The 15970-nt window shown below is 39.0% G+C and overlaps 3 protein-coding genes across 3 annotated transcripts; all 3 read right to left on the minus strand.

Annotated features, from left to right (window-relative positions):
* Positions 1 to 4871: 4871 nt before the first annotated feature.
* bdkrb1 (bradykinin receptor B1) lies at positions 4872 to 6598 on the minus strand. The gene is made up of 2 exons (XM_066645939.1): positions 6490 to 6598; positions 4872 to 6067 (listed from the first exon to the last, which is right to left on the minus strand). The coding sequence occupies exon 2, from the start codon at positions 6064 to 6066 to the stop codon at positions 5002 to 5004; it is 1065 nt and encodes a 354-aa protein (XP_066502036.1). The 5' UTR covers position 6067; positions 6490 to 6598; the 3' UTR covers positions 4872 to 5001.
* A 3102-nt stretch (positions 6599 to 9700) lies between these two features.
* LOC136673178 (B2 bradykinin receptor-like) lies at positions 9701 to 10747 on the minus strand. Its single transcript, XM_066648535.1, has one exon. The coding sequence runs from the start codon at positions 10745 to 10747 to the stop codon at positions 9701 to 9703; it is 1047 nt and encodes a 348-aa protein (XP_066504632.1).
* Positions 10748 to 11852: 1105 nt separating this feature from the next.
* bdkrb2 (bradykinin receptor B2) lies at positions 11853 to 15764 on the minus strand. The gene is made up of 2 exons (XM_066686453.1): positions 15689 to 15764; positions 11853 to 14268 (listed from the first exon to the last, which is right to left on the minus strand). The coding sequence occupies exon 2, from the start codon at positions 14262 to 14264 to the stop codon at positions 13221 to 13223; it is 1044 nt and encodes a 347-aa protein (XP_066542550.1). The 5' UTR covers positions 14265 to 14268; positions 15689 to 15764; the 3' UTR covers positions 11853 to 13220.
* Between the last annotated feature and the right edge of the window lie 206 nt (positions 15765 to 15970).

Genomic DNA, 15970 nt, shown 5'->3' on the forward strand with positions numbered 1-15970 from the left:
ACACCTCTGTTAGTACCCATTGCAGTTTTAATGTTAATACTTTTTATTTATGTACTTAATTACTCTCAATTGACTGGGTTCCAGACACTGTAATAGCACTGTGTTTGTACTGTGTTTCACAGCAATAGTAAAATCTTTTACGTGCCAGTATGATGTTTCTCTTGTTTATTTGACTGGTACAATATACGCACTGAATAAGTTGAAAAGGGAAATAGCTCACTTCAGTCAATACCCTTTGGGTTTAATTATCTGAATATAAAACCTTTAAAGGAGGTACAAGTGAGAGCAAGCTGTTTGGAAATCTTTAGCTGTTTCAATGCCTTCCTGACCTCTCATTCCACCACAGAAATGAACTGATCAATTGTTTTCATGTGAAATAATGATCAAATAACTGAGTACAGCATTTTCACACTTGTTTTGCCTTTGCTTTCTGATCAATTTTAAGCCACATTGACATTTTTATCCAGCCTCTCAGAGAGGACACTGACAGCAACACAGGGATCTACAGTACAAACACACTATATCCTGCTTCCAGGAACAGAAATATCTGTAAAAATATCTGCATGTTTTATCTTACTCACAAAAATGAGTGCAAAGTACGTTAAAGTGTCATTTAAGGTGGAATGTAAAATATGAATTGAGGTTCATTCATTCATTCATTATCTGTAACCGCTTATCCAGTTCAGGGTCGCGGTGGGTCCAGAGCCTACCTGGAATCATTGGGCGCAAGGCGGGAATACATCCTGGAGGGGGTGCCAGTCCTTCACAGGGCAACACACACACTCACTTACTCACACCTACGGACACTTTTGAGTTGCCAATCCACCTACCAATGTGTGTTTTTGGACTGTGGGAGGAAACCGGAGCACCTGGAGGAAACCCATACAGACACAGGAAGAACACACCACACTCCTCACAGACAGTCACCCAGAGCGGGAATCGAACCCCCAACCTCCAGACCCCTGGAGCTGTGTGACTGCGACACTACCTGCCACGCCACCATGCTGCCCTGAATTGAGGTTGCAGGTACTAATTGTTTGTACATGATTGTTTTATGTTCTTTGTTGAATATAATTTGCTTAAAGTGATACTACAATATATTTGGTTTAACTGTCTTTTGTGCACTTTGTGGAAGAATTTTGAGTTGCGTTGTGAAACTCATGTGCTTTCTCACATTTAATTATTAGTATACATTTTTAATATGGAGTGAATTATATGTTCTTATATGTTTACTTTTGTGTTTTCTTTGGAAACTCCATTTTAAGAGAAGGTGTGACAGAGGGAGATGAGGCTTGTTTAACCATCTTTATGCATTCAAGGAAAAAAAAAAGGCTCTTTTATACTACTCTGGTGTGTGGGTGTCTTCAATCCAATGGCAGAGCAAATCTTGAACAACAAAACAGAGAAGTAAAGGTCACTCTCTGTTGTTTTGTGTATTTATAAAACAAAAAATGGATAACAGTGGTCCACTACATAATCCAGCCCATTCCCTGTTGTTTCACTGTTGTTACAGAGAAAGAAGGAGAGAGCAGCACTTATTTTCTGGTTTCTATAATACTGAATAAAAACATTTGTATAAAACTTTACATGCCTTATAGTGTCATTAAACTATATCTATAAATATATAATATTTATATCACTGCATTCAGATTCATTTTTTTACCTTGGATGACCTTGGAATACAAGCCTTAGCTGTGCACATGAGAGGTAAGCTTCCTTTCTACTCATCCTGCCATGAGCTGCTGTAGAACTTAACCTACAGACCTTGCAGGACAAAAGTACAGAACCTGCTCATCATAAATAATCCGCACCATACAATGAAGTATAGAATAGAATTTATTAGAAGCATAATAAATCCCTGGATTGTGAGTGAATTGAGTTTGCCCGCTGAATAAACACAAAAAACAATGACTGTCATACACATAGAAATTATACCATAAATTCTGAGAAATTACATGGTAAATATCGGAAATTATTCCTCTTTAAAATGCTGGATTGTACACCATAAAACACAAGAAGATGTACACATTAAAACGCGGTAAGTATTTTAGATGTACTGATGCATATAAGGAAGTAACGGGAAGGTACACTGTACGTATCGGGTAAATACACTTTAAATCCAGAGAAAGTACACCATAAAACGCGTGAAGATACACAGTTAGTGATTTTTTTACAGTCAATACATTTTTCATGGGTTTTATTTCTCAGTAAGCCTCTGCAATTAAAAATTACTTGAGCTGAAAGTATTTTATGTGCAATGGTCAGGAGTCTTATTTTTTAAAACCGAAAATCAAAGGAAAACATTGTGCACATTCATTGTAGGTGAAATTCTTCCTTTAATATGGCAGCAAACAACTAAGTTCAATGTGAATACATGATGAAGCAAAGGTGTCCTGAGCAAAGAAGCCACACACCCACTCTGTTGTCTTATTCTCAGCCTGTTTTTCATCATCAGGACAGTGGAAACCTTGGCCCTGCCCACGTTTGTTTGTTCTGTGATCAGGGCAGTATAGAAACAAGGGAAATGGAAAGATTTGAGTGGGATTTTGTTTTGATCATAATCGTTTTACTGTCGCTTATATTAAAAGACCTTTCATATCAAAAACCTTGATTTAATTTTTTATTTGTTGGTGCTTCTGTGTCATTCTGTCATATAGAACTTGTTTTTAATGTTTGACAGGAAAGTAAAGAAATGCCTACACACATAATATACACATGCACTAAAATACAAAGCTCTGGCAGTACTGGTATGAAAATAGAGTGGTCTTAAAGCGTGGATTTTAAAGAGGAAGGAGAGCCGGGAAAGACCAGTAAAAGACTGTGGTTGCGTATTTATTTATTTATTTATTTATTTCTATGCTGGCATTAAACTTCAGCCACTTTGTATAAATAGCATGCATTATTTGGTGAAGCTACAGATACTTGCTGGAAAAAATTTATATATATATATATATAAATTGATAATTAGCATTTTATTTCTGTGTAAAAGTATAGATGTTACATTTGTTGCTGTACAAACACAAACAGAATCAAAGCACAGAACACCTGCAATTTAAGGCAGATCTTCAGGTACAGCTTATATTAAGTTTACATAATAATTGAAGAACGTTAAACTTGTTAAATAATATAGTATACATTGTGTATTGTTAAAAATGTTCATTTCACTTTGCAGCACCTGCTCATGTGGAGGAGAGAAAAAATGTTTTAGGACAGAGCACAGTTAATGTGAATGTGCTGGTAATTAATGAGTGGGAAATTATAGAGAGTATTTTGTATTGACTTAAATGTACACATTTAAAACCCATATTAATCACATTCTTGCATAATATACAGTAGCTGTGTGTATGTGTGTGGTCTGAGTAATGGCATGATTCCTGTCCAGCTCTGGAAGTGTGTGAATATGTGCTTCTCTGTGATGGACATGTGCTCTGTTCATTCATTTTAAGCTACAGACCTGTGACACTGAATAGGATAAAGCTGTTACAGAAATAATGACAATTTAAAATCACAATTTAAAAATTATTCTCTGTATAAAATTCCTATATTTAGTTTTGCTTGAACACCTCACAGAAACACAAGAGCCCTGTGCCTGTGGTAACAGTGTGTATTTGGGGCCTGTTTATTCTCACTCCTCACCTCCTTGGAGTTCTTCTATTCAGAGTTTCCTCACTGCTGAGAGGAAAACAAAGTCTACCAGCGCAAGGCAGTTTTTTGTAACACAGATGTGACCTCTCCTTAATGAAGCTTCTGAGACTAAACATTTTTGCTATGGGGCCTTTAAAGACAAATCGGTAACAGTCTTTATAGCAAAGTTCTGGGAAGAAAAACGTTACAGCAAACACAAAACAAATGTGATATATGCACTTTATTAATGAACAAAAATACAAAAAGTATTCCATTGAATATGTTTGAGAATATAACATTTTAAAGAAATCATGTTAACATAAATTCTCTTAATCCAGAATAAGAGGAGAGTAGTAACTCATTTTCGTAAATTTTCATGAAGATGTATTTTGTAAGGTTATACTTTCCACATCCACTGTTATATAAGTATTCTTGTGAGGAAATAAACATTTTACCCTCTTCCACTTTGGAGTAATATTTAATTCCCAATTCCTGTTTTGGGTTTCATTTAGAACTGCACCTGGACTGCTTTGTAAAAAAAAAAAAAAAGAGAAGGAACTCACTTTCAGTTTTTATGATTAATGCTATGCTAGAAGTTCCAAAAAGCATCGTTGTTTTAAAGTTTTATTGACAGGATTCGATATTTAATTAAAAAATGACATAAACACAATTATTAAATTATATTCAATAAATGGGCATTATTATGCTGAAATATATATTACAGTTTTAAAATCTTTTTAATTCGATTTGGCCAACAGTACTAACCTACAACTGTGTATATATTGTCTTTGTGCAACTCAGCGTGCTTAAGATTCCGCACCCTACCAAAGCAGTAAACAACTGGTGAGGGAAGTGATTTATTATCATTATTATGAACTATTACTTTTAAACTAACCTGAAAGCACCTTTAGCACCTTACTGCCCCTATCCCTGTCTCCTCTTCAGCTCTGCTGAGAACTCAGTGCTTACTCTTACTAAAGATCTATAGATACTTTACTTCTACTTGAGTTATTGTTTCAGTAATGCAGTAAAAGGTAATGTAAGTTCAGGGTTTTAGTCTACACAACCCAGTTCAGACATTTATGCACAGTACATTCAAGAGTTGATACCGAATAGCAAGACTGTTAGAAGTTAGCTGCAGGGTAGGGTATCTGTATATACGGCTTAATATCCCTCCTAATGCCTGTGTTCCAACCACACACAAGTTGCCGTGACAAACATTATTATGTCAAAGAACTGGTTTGTATTATTCCGGCACTGTATAATGTCTATCTAAATATTTCTGTCTTGGATCCTCTGTATTGTATGCATCTTGACGCTACAGTGTTAGCATTTTATTTCCATATATAGTAATGTACACATGCTGTAGATCCTATCCTACAAGACGACTGGTTTTATCTGATCAAGCCTTTGGAAGTAAGTTGACACGACTGAGCGCTGCAGGGTGGTGACCACAGATCCAGCCGAGCTTCTTCTCCTCTTATAGATTTCGCTGACTTTCCTTCTGAAGTAGCGGCCTGTGCATACGTACAGCAGTGGGTTAAGGCAGCTGTTCAGAAATGCTAAATAGGTGGAAAACTGAGATCCGATGTCCAAGATGTGGTACCATGTCATCTCATCCAAGACACTGAGATCACAAAGCATATCCAGAAAGGTTATAATGTGAAACGGGCCCCAACAAAGGAGGAAGAGCAGAGTCACAGCACACACCAGCACCGTGGCTTTATGGTCATTGCCAACCTGTTCCCTTCTCTTGTGCAGGGCTCGAACAATATTAAAACTACAGAAGACAATAACCAGAAGAGGCAGGGCAAAGCCCAGCAAGTTCAGCTGGAGGCTGTGGGTCAGCCTCAAGGCATTTGAAGGATAGATGATAACACAGACTGTGTGATTCTGTGCTGGAGAATACTGCACTGTTCTGTAAATCGTGGTGGGTATGCCCAAGGCCAGTCCAAAGAGCCAGAGACAAAAGCAAATGACTTTGGCATTGCGTTTCCGCCTCAACCATCTTGCTTTCATCGTCAGCACAAGTGCAAGATATCGGTCCAAGTTCACCATCACTAGCATGTAAATGCTAGCGTACATGTTGACAACAATTGAAAGGTTGACCAGTTTACAGAGGAACTCTCCATACAGCCAGCAGAAATAGTTGAGGATGTTCATGGCCCAGAATGGCAGACTTGCCAGCAGGATCAGGTCAGCTAGAGCCAAGTTGCCCAGATATATCTCAGGCACTGTCCAGTGACTCCTCTGCAAGAAGAACACTAACAGAACAAAAGTGTTACCTAGAATCCCAGTCAAACACAGGATAAAGATATATGGAGGTACGATGGTGTAAACTAGGTGCCAGTCTGATGTGTTGAACAGCATAGGAGGTGAAGGAGGATCTGTGGTATTTTGGAACTGTGGTGTTGCCATGGATACAAATTCTTCGTGGGTCATCCTGTAGAGATACAAATGCAACTTTTGAAGAGAACATCTTTAAGAAGTTACATAACATGTTATTGAACTTCAGAGCTCAATATGTTCCAGAGCTGTTGTTATGGCAAATTTGCTTAAGATCACACAGCAAATTCACCAGAGATAAATCAACACTTTTAGTGTAAAAAATGTAAACTGGTCAACACTCTTCAGTGTTAATTTAACACTCAAAGTGTTGATGTAACACTGGTGAATTTGCTGTGCACATCTTTGCTTAAGTTATTCACTTGTAGGCTAACATTTTACACTCCTAATTATGTGTTTGTAAACTATGTAAATTAGGAAAATATTTTCTCTATCAGCCGCACAACACACAAATGTAAATCATTACTCCCCAAGGCAATAAACAAACAAAGAAACAAAAAAATCATGAACTTTACTCACCTCGTGAGCACGTTTTATGGCGCCTTATCTGCTTATATTGATAATATGAATCCACAATGTTTAGATGAAGTGCAGTTTCCCAGATTTTGCTCCGTGCAGAGCCTCCTTTGAGAGAGCAAGTGAAGTAGAGAGTGAACAGCTATGTGTACAAGACTGCATTCTTCCACACCCACAAGTCTAAAGTGCTATCTTGTTTATAGTTCAAGCTTTACACTTTTTCCAGCAAATTAAACAGGACATAACATTTTAGTGGGCTTACATGTATCTAAACATTTCTATTATTTAACCTATGGAAAAAAACTAATTCTCAACATTTTGTTTGTTTCACACACAAAGTAAGTCTGGGAGACAAATAAAAATGTTTTAGTTTTTTTTTTTTATTCCATCTGCACAAAAATAATATTAAGCTATATTGACAACCACATTTAACAGCCACTTAAAGATCTTATACTGGGAGTGTCAGAATGTGAGTGTGAAGAGCAAGTAAGCAGAAGCATATGCTGAGGTGAACCTCACTTGTAAATGCCCTTGTGGTAGTGACAACTCAGACATTATCATTGAACCTCAGCGCTCGACTACTCTGACATGGCATAAATGGTCGGACACAACTTAGCCACGGCCACACCTGTGAACTGGAGTTGGTCATGTGACCTAGTTCAAAGGTGAGGGCATGGCTAAGGGAAACAGTGGGAAAACTGACAAGACCAAGGCTGTGTCTGAAAATGTTGTCTACTAAGGTAGTATTCGTACTAAGAAAGGTGCTGTCCAGAACAAATGCACTTAGGCAGCGTTTAGCTACCATGCCCCTCATAAATGGAACCAGCCGACTGAGAATATTAGAAGGATTACTGATATGGAGTAATCCCTCAGTATGTAAAATGCATGTTTGAGAAAGGGTGGCATTGTTGCGCAGCAGGTAGTGTCACAGTCACACAGCTTCATGGTCCTGTTGTTGTAGGTTCAAGCCCCACTCCGGGTGTCTGTCTGTGAGAAGTGTGGTGTGTTCTCCCTGTGTCTGTGTGGGTTTCCTCCAGGTGACTGTCTGTGAGGAGTGTGCTGTGTTCTCCCTGTGTCTGCGTGGGTTTCCTCTGGGTGACTGTCTGTGAGGAGTGTGCTGTGTTCTCCCTGTGTCTGCGTGGGTTTCCTCCGGGTGACTGTCTGTGAGGAGTGTGCTGTGTTCTCCCTGTGTCTGCGTGGGTTTCCTCTGGGTGACTGTCTGTGAGGAGTGTGCTGTGTTCTCCCTGTGTCTGCGTGGGTTTCCTCTGGGTGACTGTCTGTGAGGAGTGTGGTGTGTTCTCCCTGTGTCTGCGTGGGTTTCCTCCGGGTGACTGTCTGTGAGGAGTGTGGTGTGTTCTCCCTGCGTCCATTTGGGTTTCCTCTGGGTGGCTGTCTGTGAGGAGTGTGCTGTGTTCTCCCTGCGTCCATGTGGGTTCTCTGGTTTCCTCCCACGGTACAAAAGCACACATTGGTAGGTATATAGACTCCTCAAAAGTGTTCATGGGGTGAGTGTGTGAGTGCATGTGTGAGGAGTGAGTGCATGTGTGTGAAGGACTGGTGCCCCGCCACAAGGTGTGTTCCCTCTATACGCCTAGTGATTCTGGGTAAACTCTGGAACCAGCGAGTCCCTGCATGAATGAATGAATTAATATTTCAGAAATAAGTTACCAACATAAAAATGTCACAATCCTTTAAGGTGATCTTAGAATCTAAGCAAAATCTAAATGTTTAAGTGTGTGATTAAACATGACTATCCACAATAGATCATATTTACAGGGATGTAAAAGTTTATCTAGCATTACAAAGTATTTTGCTGGATTAGACCAGTTAAAAGGAAGAATTCCAATGCCTAACAACTCATATCTGTGCTTCTGACAGCGTTGATGGACTAGATGCAACATTGATGACCTAATCAGAAACCAGATATCAACAAGTGCTTGTAATCAGATATGTTTAATCAGATTGCTGTTACATTTTTAAGGATAACTTTTATTTAAACTAAATCACATATCTAATTAAGCAACAACAATGTCAATTAATTCCTTGGTAATTTACAGTGAGTGCCCCCTAATTTGCATTATAGCTGTGTCACTATGACTGGTAACAATATTTACAATAACACACCAGCTTCTGAACAGATCAAAATGATCAGCATTTGGCAACCGCAAGTATAAATCAAACTTACTGTTATTAGGTTTGTATAAGGAAACTCAAAATTAATCAAATTAGACTGTTTTTATGTAATTTGAAAGTAAACTGAAAGTTTATTTTACGGTTTACTTTTTGATTTTGTAATTTGTAATCAGTTAATAGGGCAGCACTGTGGCACAGCAGGTAGTGTCACAGGTAGTCACACAGCTCCAGGGACCTGGAGGTTTTGGGTTCTGGGTGACTGTCTGGGAGGAGTTTAAAGTGTGTTCTTCCTGTGTCCTGTGGGTGTCCTCCGGGTGCTCCAGTTTCTTCCTACGGTCCAAAAACACACGTTGGTAGATGGATTGGAGACTCTAAATAAGTGTCTATAGATGTGAATGTGAATGTGTGTGTCACACTGTGAAGGACTGGTGCCCCTTCAGGGTGTGTTCCTGCCTTGTGAACAGTGATTCCGGGTAGGCTCTGGATCCACCTCGACCCTGAACTGTATAAGTGCTTACAGATAATGAATAAGTGAATAATCAGTAAATAACATGTATTATCCACCCAGCATTGCCTCCTGAAATGTACATAAATAGATGAACATTAAATGTAGACAACATTAGACGTGCTAAACAAAAACCTCTGCTATGAATGTCACAAGATCTTCTGAATTACAAGGTCCTTAAAGTGATAAAACATGACTATTGCTACCTGTAACCAAGCAAACACTACCCGAATTATCAACATGTAATAATACACCACAAATCAATAAGCTTTACTAAATGGAACAGTTAAGCTGCACTGACAGTAGTGTTCTATAGTTTTACCTAGTATTCAATGAGATGCTTGTAGCATTATTAATATTTTGACTCCTAAATGACCTTGTAATACAGAGGATCTGGTGACCATTTGCAGGAAAATATATCCATAATAAACAGATTACAAACATTATTGCTTACTACAGGGCATGATGTTGAAATTTTAAAAATCCTTATGTTTCTTACATGCTCATGACGTATACAGAATGCTGCACTCAATAACAATTACAGTTGCACAACAGCAGAGGGCACTGTGCAATCATTTAATTTACTATCCAATAAGATTCTGGTGGACTCACACTTGAGTTGATTCTATGAGCAGGAAAGACACCACGACTCACACAGTTCAGAACATGTGTAAAAACCCTTTTAGCTCTCTGTCTGAAATGTTTCCCGACTATCACATACAGAAATGGATTGAGAGAGCTGTTGGTATAACCAAGGTAGGTAGAGAGCTGGGTGCCTATGTCCAGACCATGTATCCAGGAACATCCAGAGATAACTTTGAAATAATAAAGTGTGTCTAGAAACATACAAATCTGAAAGGGCAGCCAGCATAAGATGAAAACGAAAAGTACTGTAAGCACCAAGACTGTGGCCTTTCTCTCTGTGTTCACAGCCGAAAACTTCCTCACCTGTTTGTTGCTGAGGACTTTGATAATGTGGTAACTACAGTAGCACACCAGGGGCACAGGGATGAGGAAGCCCAACACGTTGGCGATCATGTTAAAGCGCAGCCTCCAGACGTCATGAGGATAAGACAAGTAGCACGCCTCTGCCTCTATATCAGGAAGAAATTCAACCACGCGAAAGAGCAAAGCAGGAAGGCTGAGCATGAATCCGGCAATCCATATCACCCCACAGATGGTCTTGGCCTGGGTGGCACCTCTCAGCATGCCCATGGACATAGGACTAGCCAGCACTAGGTAACGGTCCAGACAGACCAGCATAAGGAACAGTACGCTGCAGTAGTAATTCATACCGATTATGAGGTTGACCAGTCGGCACATGGGCTTCCCGAAGAACCAGTTGAATTTGTGAATGACAGTGATGACCCAGAATGGGAGACAGCACATCATGAGCAAATCAGCAGCAGCCAGGTTCCCGAGGTATATATCAGCTACTGAGCAGTGACCCTTCATGAAGCAAAGCACAAAAAGGACCAAGGCATTGCCTATCACCCCTAAAATGCAGATGATGGACATGTAGACTGGCTGTATGAAATAGACCCACTCCCAGGCCTCTGTGTGGTTGCAGTTCTGGGTATCCGACAGCTCGGGTGAAGGGCTTCCAGTCATGTTCAAAATCATCATAAATACTCAAGCTATCAGCTATCACACATAGAACCAAGACAGCACTCCGATGTGAACAAAATCAAGCCCAAAACCTGAGTATTGGGTGAGTGAGCGAGCACCTTCTCTTTATCAGCGGGAGGACAAAGACCTCTTGTTGTTGCTAATGTAGCTGAGGAACTCTTTAAATAAAGGATTTAATGTGATGAACATCAAATGGAGGCAGCAGATGGCCGATCTTATCTGCCTGACTTCACACTGGAATAACTGCTCACCCCTTAGTGCCATGCACCTCTTTTATCTGTGGCTTGATAAATGGATCACATGACCCTGCTTTATCTTATCTGAGTTACATTAGTGTACATTAGGTACTCTCTCTCTCTCTTTCTCTCTCTCTCTCTCTCTCTCTCTCTAGAGTGAGAGTAATTTGGGAAACATAGAAACTTTACTGAATATTATTAATAGTTGTCACTTGTCGAAAATTACCCCAAGGGCATAAAGGAAAATGGTCCCGTAACATAATAAACGTTCCAGGTGAACCTCAGTTCTCTTGCCACAGCTAAGGTCAGTGTTCAGGATTCAAGTAAGAAAGGCTCTACGCAAAAGTACATATTTTCATAAAACACAAGTACTAAACTCTGATTGTCTTAAAAATAAATAAATAAATAAAATGCATGAGTGAATAAATAAAACAATTGGGACAATCCCTAAACCTACTGGGATCATGTTCTGTGAAATAACAGCTTCTGTTCTGAATCAGAGAACAGTTCGTAATCAGGTTATGCATCAAGATGATCCAAATTCAAAACAGAAAACAATTACTCATTTCAGTGGCTGGAAAGAAACAAAAGAAATGTTTTTGGAGTCCTAAACACATTCTGCTAAAGTTCTGAAAACTTTATTCATTTAAAAGGGTAATTACTTATTCACTTGTTACTAATGTAATTCATGGATATACAGTTCCATAAATAGATACATTTTTTTATTGTGCTATATTGGAAATATTCTCACTTGGCAAATACATGGCAACAGAGAGAATGAAGGCAATGTACTTGACAGCAATTAGAGACCTTCAGGTCTGATTATAGTGGTGGAGATTAAATTTATAGGCAAGGGCCATATGTTGCTGACATTTCAAGTCATAAAACTCAACTATTTTTCCAGTTGCTATTAAAAGACTGAAATCAGTGATTTATGAAAAAAAACAATGTTTTTATTGAAAGCAAAGGAAACAAATTACAAGTTGTTTTTAGGTTCTTAGTACCCACCCACACAATGGTAAAGTCTGCTTTATTGCCAAACCTGGAACTTGTGGTCACGTGGGGGTGTGCTACTCACCACTGTCTGCTTTGACAGCATGTCTCGCCAGGCAGTTGGATTTGGGAAAACACATGATTTAGGAAGCTGTTATTCACAGGCCACAGTAAAAGGACCTGGTTTGTGTCACAATTGGAAAAACTGCGAAACGTTTAACTTTGGGTGGGGAATGATTGTTTTCTTGAAAAGTTCTGGAAAATTGTTTGAGCGCCTTGGTCTGAGTAATGTCTGTAAACTTCATTTTCAGCACTGTTTACATAGAGGCACTTAGAGACGTCCTCAAACAGCAGCATACTTTTTCTACTATAACTTACATAAGACACTATCATGTACAATATTTACAGTTCCATTATGTCCTCTTGGCCTCGATAGGCATGGTAACAGAAAAATACTGGTTGATTCCTGTGTATTGTTACTGCACACTCCCATTAAGCACAGAGTGAAGAAAAAAAATCGCACATTGTGTAATTTATCATCTATATATACTATTTAAATTACTTGCATACAAAGTAATATTCATTCTTTCATCCAGTCTTTTATCTAGTTCAGGGTCATGAGCCTACCCGGAATCATTGGGCACAAGACAGGAACACACATTGGAGGGGGCGCCAGTCCTTCACAGGGCGACACACACTCACACATTCACTCACACACTCACACCTACAGACACAGGGAGAACACACCACACTCCTCACAGACAGTCACCCGGAGGAAACCCATGCAGACAAAGGGAGAACACACCACACTCCTCACAGTCAGTCACCCGGAGCGTGACTCGAACCCACAACCTCAGGATCCTGGAGCTGTGTGACTGTGACACTACCTGCTGTGCCACTGTAATATTTACATATAATTAGGTAATAACACTAACCTGCTGTTAAAAGATTTCTTAATATCCTGCATATGTTATTAATTAGTGCTGTCAAATTTGATGTATCAAAATATTTTAATATGTTGCTGAAGTGCTGTTTCTGTGACATTGTTTCTATATGAGTCATTCGGATTAAGCGGAAAAGATGATGATGTGATTGATAACTGGATTCTTTTAAATATCTGACGGCACTAATTCTAACACATTATTAAAGATATAATAAGCAAAGGCTTATTTCATGTGCATATGTTTATGCTGTACAGTGGTTGGCTTCAACTGCATGTCCTTGGTGTGATATTTCCTTTATGCAAAAGTCTTCAGAGTTGAGGAAAGTTGTGATCGTGTTGAGCCATTCACTTTAGTTCCATTGATGTTTATTTGCTCCAGAAGCTCCTTTACTTTCTTTCTGAAGTTCTTTCCCACTATCACATAGAGGATGGGATTGAGCACGCTGTTGCTTAGCGCTAGGTAAGTGAATATCTGGTTGCAGATATCTAAGACAGATTCCAGCATGCATCCACTCAGTGCCTGGAAACGTACCACAAGGTCTAAAAGAGTTACGAGGTGAAAAGGAACCCAGCAGAGCAGGAAAGCAATTAGAACAACCATCACAAGCATTGTGGCTTTCCTTTCGGTGTTTACCGCATTGAACCTGTCCATTACTTGCCTGCGGAGGGCGTGAATGATCTTCCAGGTGCAGTAGGTTATGACAGACACAGGGATGATGAAGCCCAGGAGAATAAGAAGAATGTCACAAGCCACTTCTGCCTCATAGCTAGGGTAACGGAGTATGCAGGCAGTAATTGTGTACTGTGGGATGTACTCTACAGCCCTGAAGTTGAGTGTTGGGATGCTTAGGATCACTCCCAGACTCCAAATAGCTATGCAACTGAGCTTGGCGTACCAGGGCCTCCTCATCCTGCCGTGGGACATAGCGTGCACCAGTGCTATGTAGCGATCTGCACTCACCAGTACCACAAAGTACACGCTGCAGTACATGTTCATTTTGATGCCTGTGTTGACCAAGCGACACATCACAGAGCCAAACTGCCACTCAAAGCTGTTTGCCACATTGATGGCCCAGAAAGGCAGGCAGCACATCAGTAGGAGGTCAGCAGCAGCCAGATTCCCCAGGTATATTTCTGCCACCGTGCAGGCTTTCTTATGGAGGCAAAAGACTAGCAGGACAAATACATTTCCCACAATTCCTAGCACACAGATGACAGACATGTAGATGGGCTGCATGGTGTACAGCCAGTCCCAAGCTTCGGAATCAGGGCACTGGCTGTTGTTTGTGAGATTGGCAGGGAGAACTGATGAAGTGGTTGCTGGGGCTTCTGGATCCATTTGGCTGTAAAGAGAAGGAAAGTGAGAAGAATGTTTTCTCTGAAGTCTTCAGAAACACCCTGTCATCACCTCATATTTTACAGTTTTTATCTCAGCCACAATACCTCAGTCATTTCCCATATCCAATTTCAGAGCAAACTTATCAGAGACTTTTGGAGAGGAAAACTGATAATGAACAGGATGATGCAGTAGGAAGGAAGCAGATGAGTGTGAAATGATATATGTATGGAGCAGAATATTTGGCTCCTAAATAACAGTCTTAACTTTTCTACACTTGCCGTTTAGATATTAACATCTGCTGGAATGGACAGAGGCCATTTATTGTGATAAGGAAAATGATATAGATATACATAGATATAAATATTAATGAGTAATCTGCTAATAAAGATTATCCTTAGAATTATTATTAGTATTATAATACATTTTTTTTTTTGGGGGGGGGCATTTTTATATTTGTGAATATGCTCAAAATGAGCTTTTCATGTCATTAAATTACTTTTTGATAGTGGATTTTATATGATAAATATATGGAATATTAAAAGCACACTCTGTAGCCTTATAGTTGGATCATTATGTTTTATTATTCAACTATAAATATTTATTTTGCCTTGTGATCTGTTCTTAAGTGAAAGGTGCACTTTAAATAAAAGGAATTATTATTATTATTACTATTATTATTATTATTATTATTATTATTATTATTATTATTATTTTTATTATTATTATTATTATTATTATTATTATTATTATTATTATTATTATTATTAGTAGTAGTAGTAGTAATAGTAGTAGTAGCAAACATCTCATGAAAAATAGATATACAACGGTTTGTCCAGTGGCACTGTACTGTACAGTGAAAATCAGATCACACCCTGGACCTAAATATGTGCAGGTTTAGGCTGTTTAAAAAGGCATATCACCTGTCAGTATCTGGAATGCTGAAATTGTAATCAGGGAACGTGTTAAGAAAGATTGAGTCAACTCACATGTGGATGTTATTATAGTTCATGCTCTTTCCAAGACACTATGCTTGTGAAAAGTATGTTTTTTCTTCAGATGGTTCTGATTTCATGTGTCTGCAATATATTCACATACTTTTCCTCTGTAATTTGATCTGGTGAATGTAATGCTCGTGTTATTTTGGCACAAAATAGAACTGGGAAAGTTCTCCCTGTAGTTTGTCCTTTGTAATGTTACAGTTCACAGTGCCATAACATCGGAAAGCATGTAAAATGTCATTGTTGAAGTACATCATTAGATACTGGTGTGTCTTATTATCACATGTTCTTGACTTTAGCGAACTAGCACTGAATCAATGAGTCTTAACAATAAAGAGAGGTTATTCTGTCTATCATCCACTGTAGTTATTTTACTGAGCTATGTTTCTCTGTTAAGGCTATGAGACATTTCAAAACTCTACCTACCTTGTTTCAAAAGAGATGGCTCTGAAAACAAATCCAGATGTGCTGCTTTCTTCCCTCCGGATGTCCTGCCACTTTCCTGTGCTCTCTCAAATGTGCTCACAGCGTGGTCGGACTGCTTTAAAACGTTGTGAGCAGAACCTCCAAGTGATGTCACTCCAAAATGAGGCAACCTCTTCCCTCCTCTTCTCTTTCCTCTCCTTTTTTTCGTTCATAATTTATAAAATTTCCATGTGACAGAAAAATCTAATAAATAGTGAATGATTGGGTTAGCCTCTGTGTTTC

Source organism: Hoplias malabaricus, chromosome 1 (assembly GCF_029633855.1).
Source record: "Hoplias malabaricus isolate fHopMal1 chromosome 1, fHopMal1.hap1, whole genome shotgun sequence".
Taxonomy (NCBI): domain Eukaryota; kingdom Metazoa; phylum Chordata; class Actinopteri; order Characiformes; family Erythrinidae; genus Hoplias; species Hoplias malabaricus.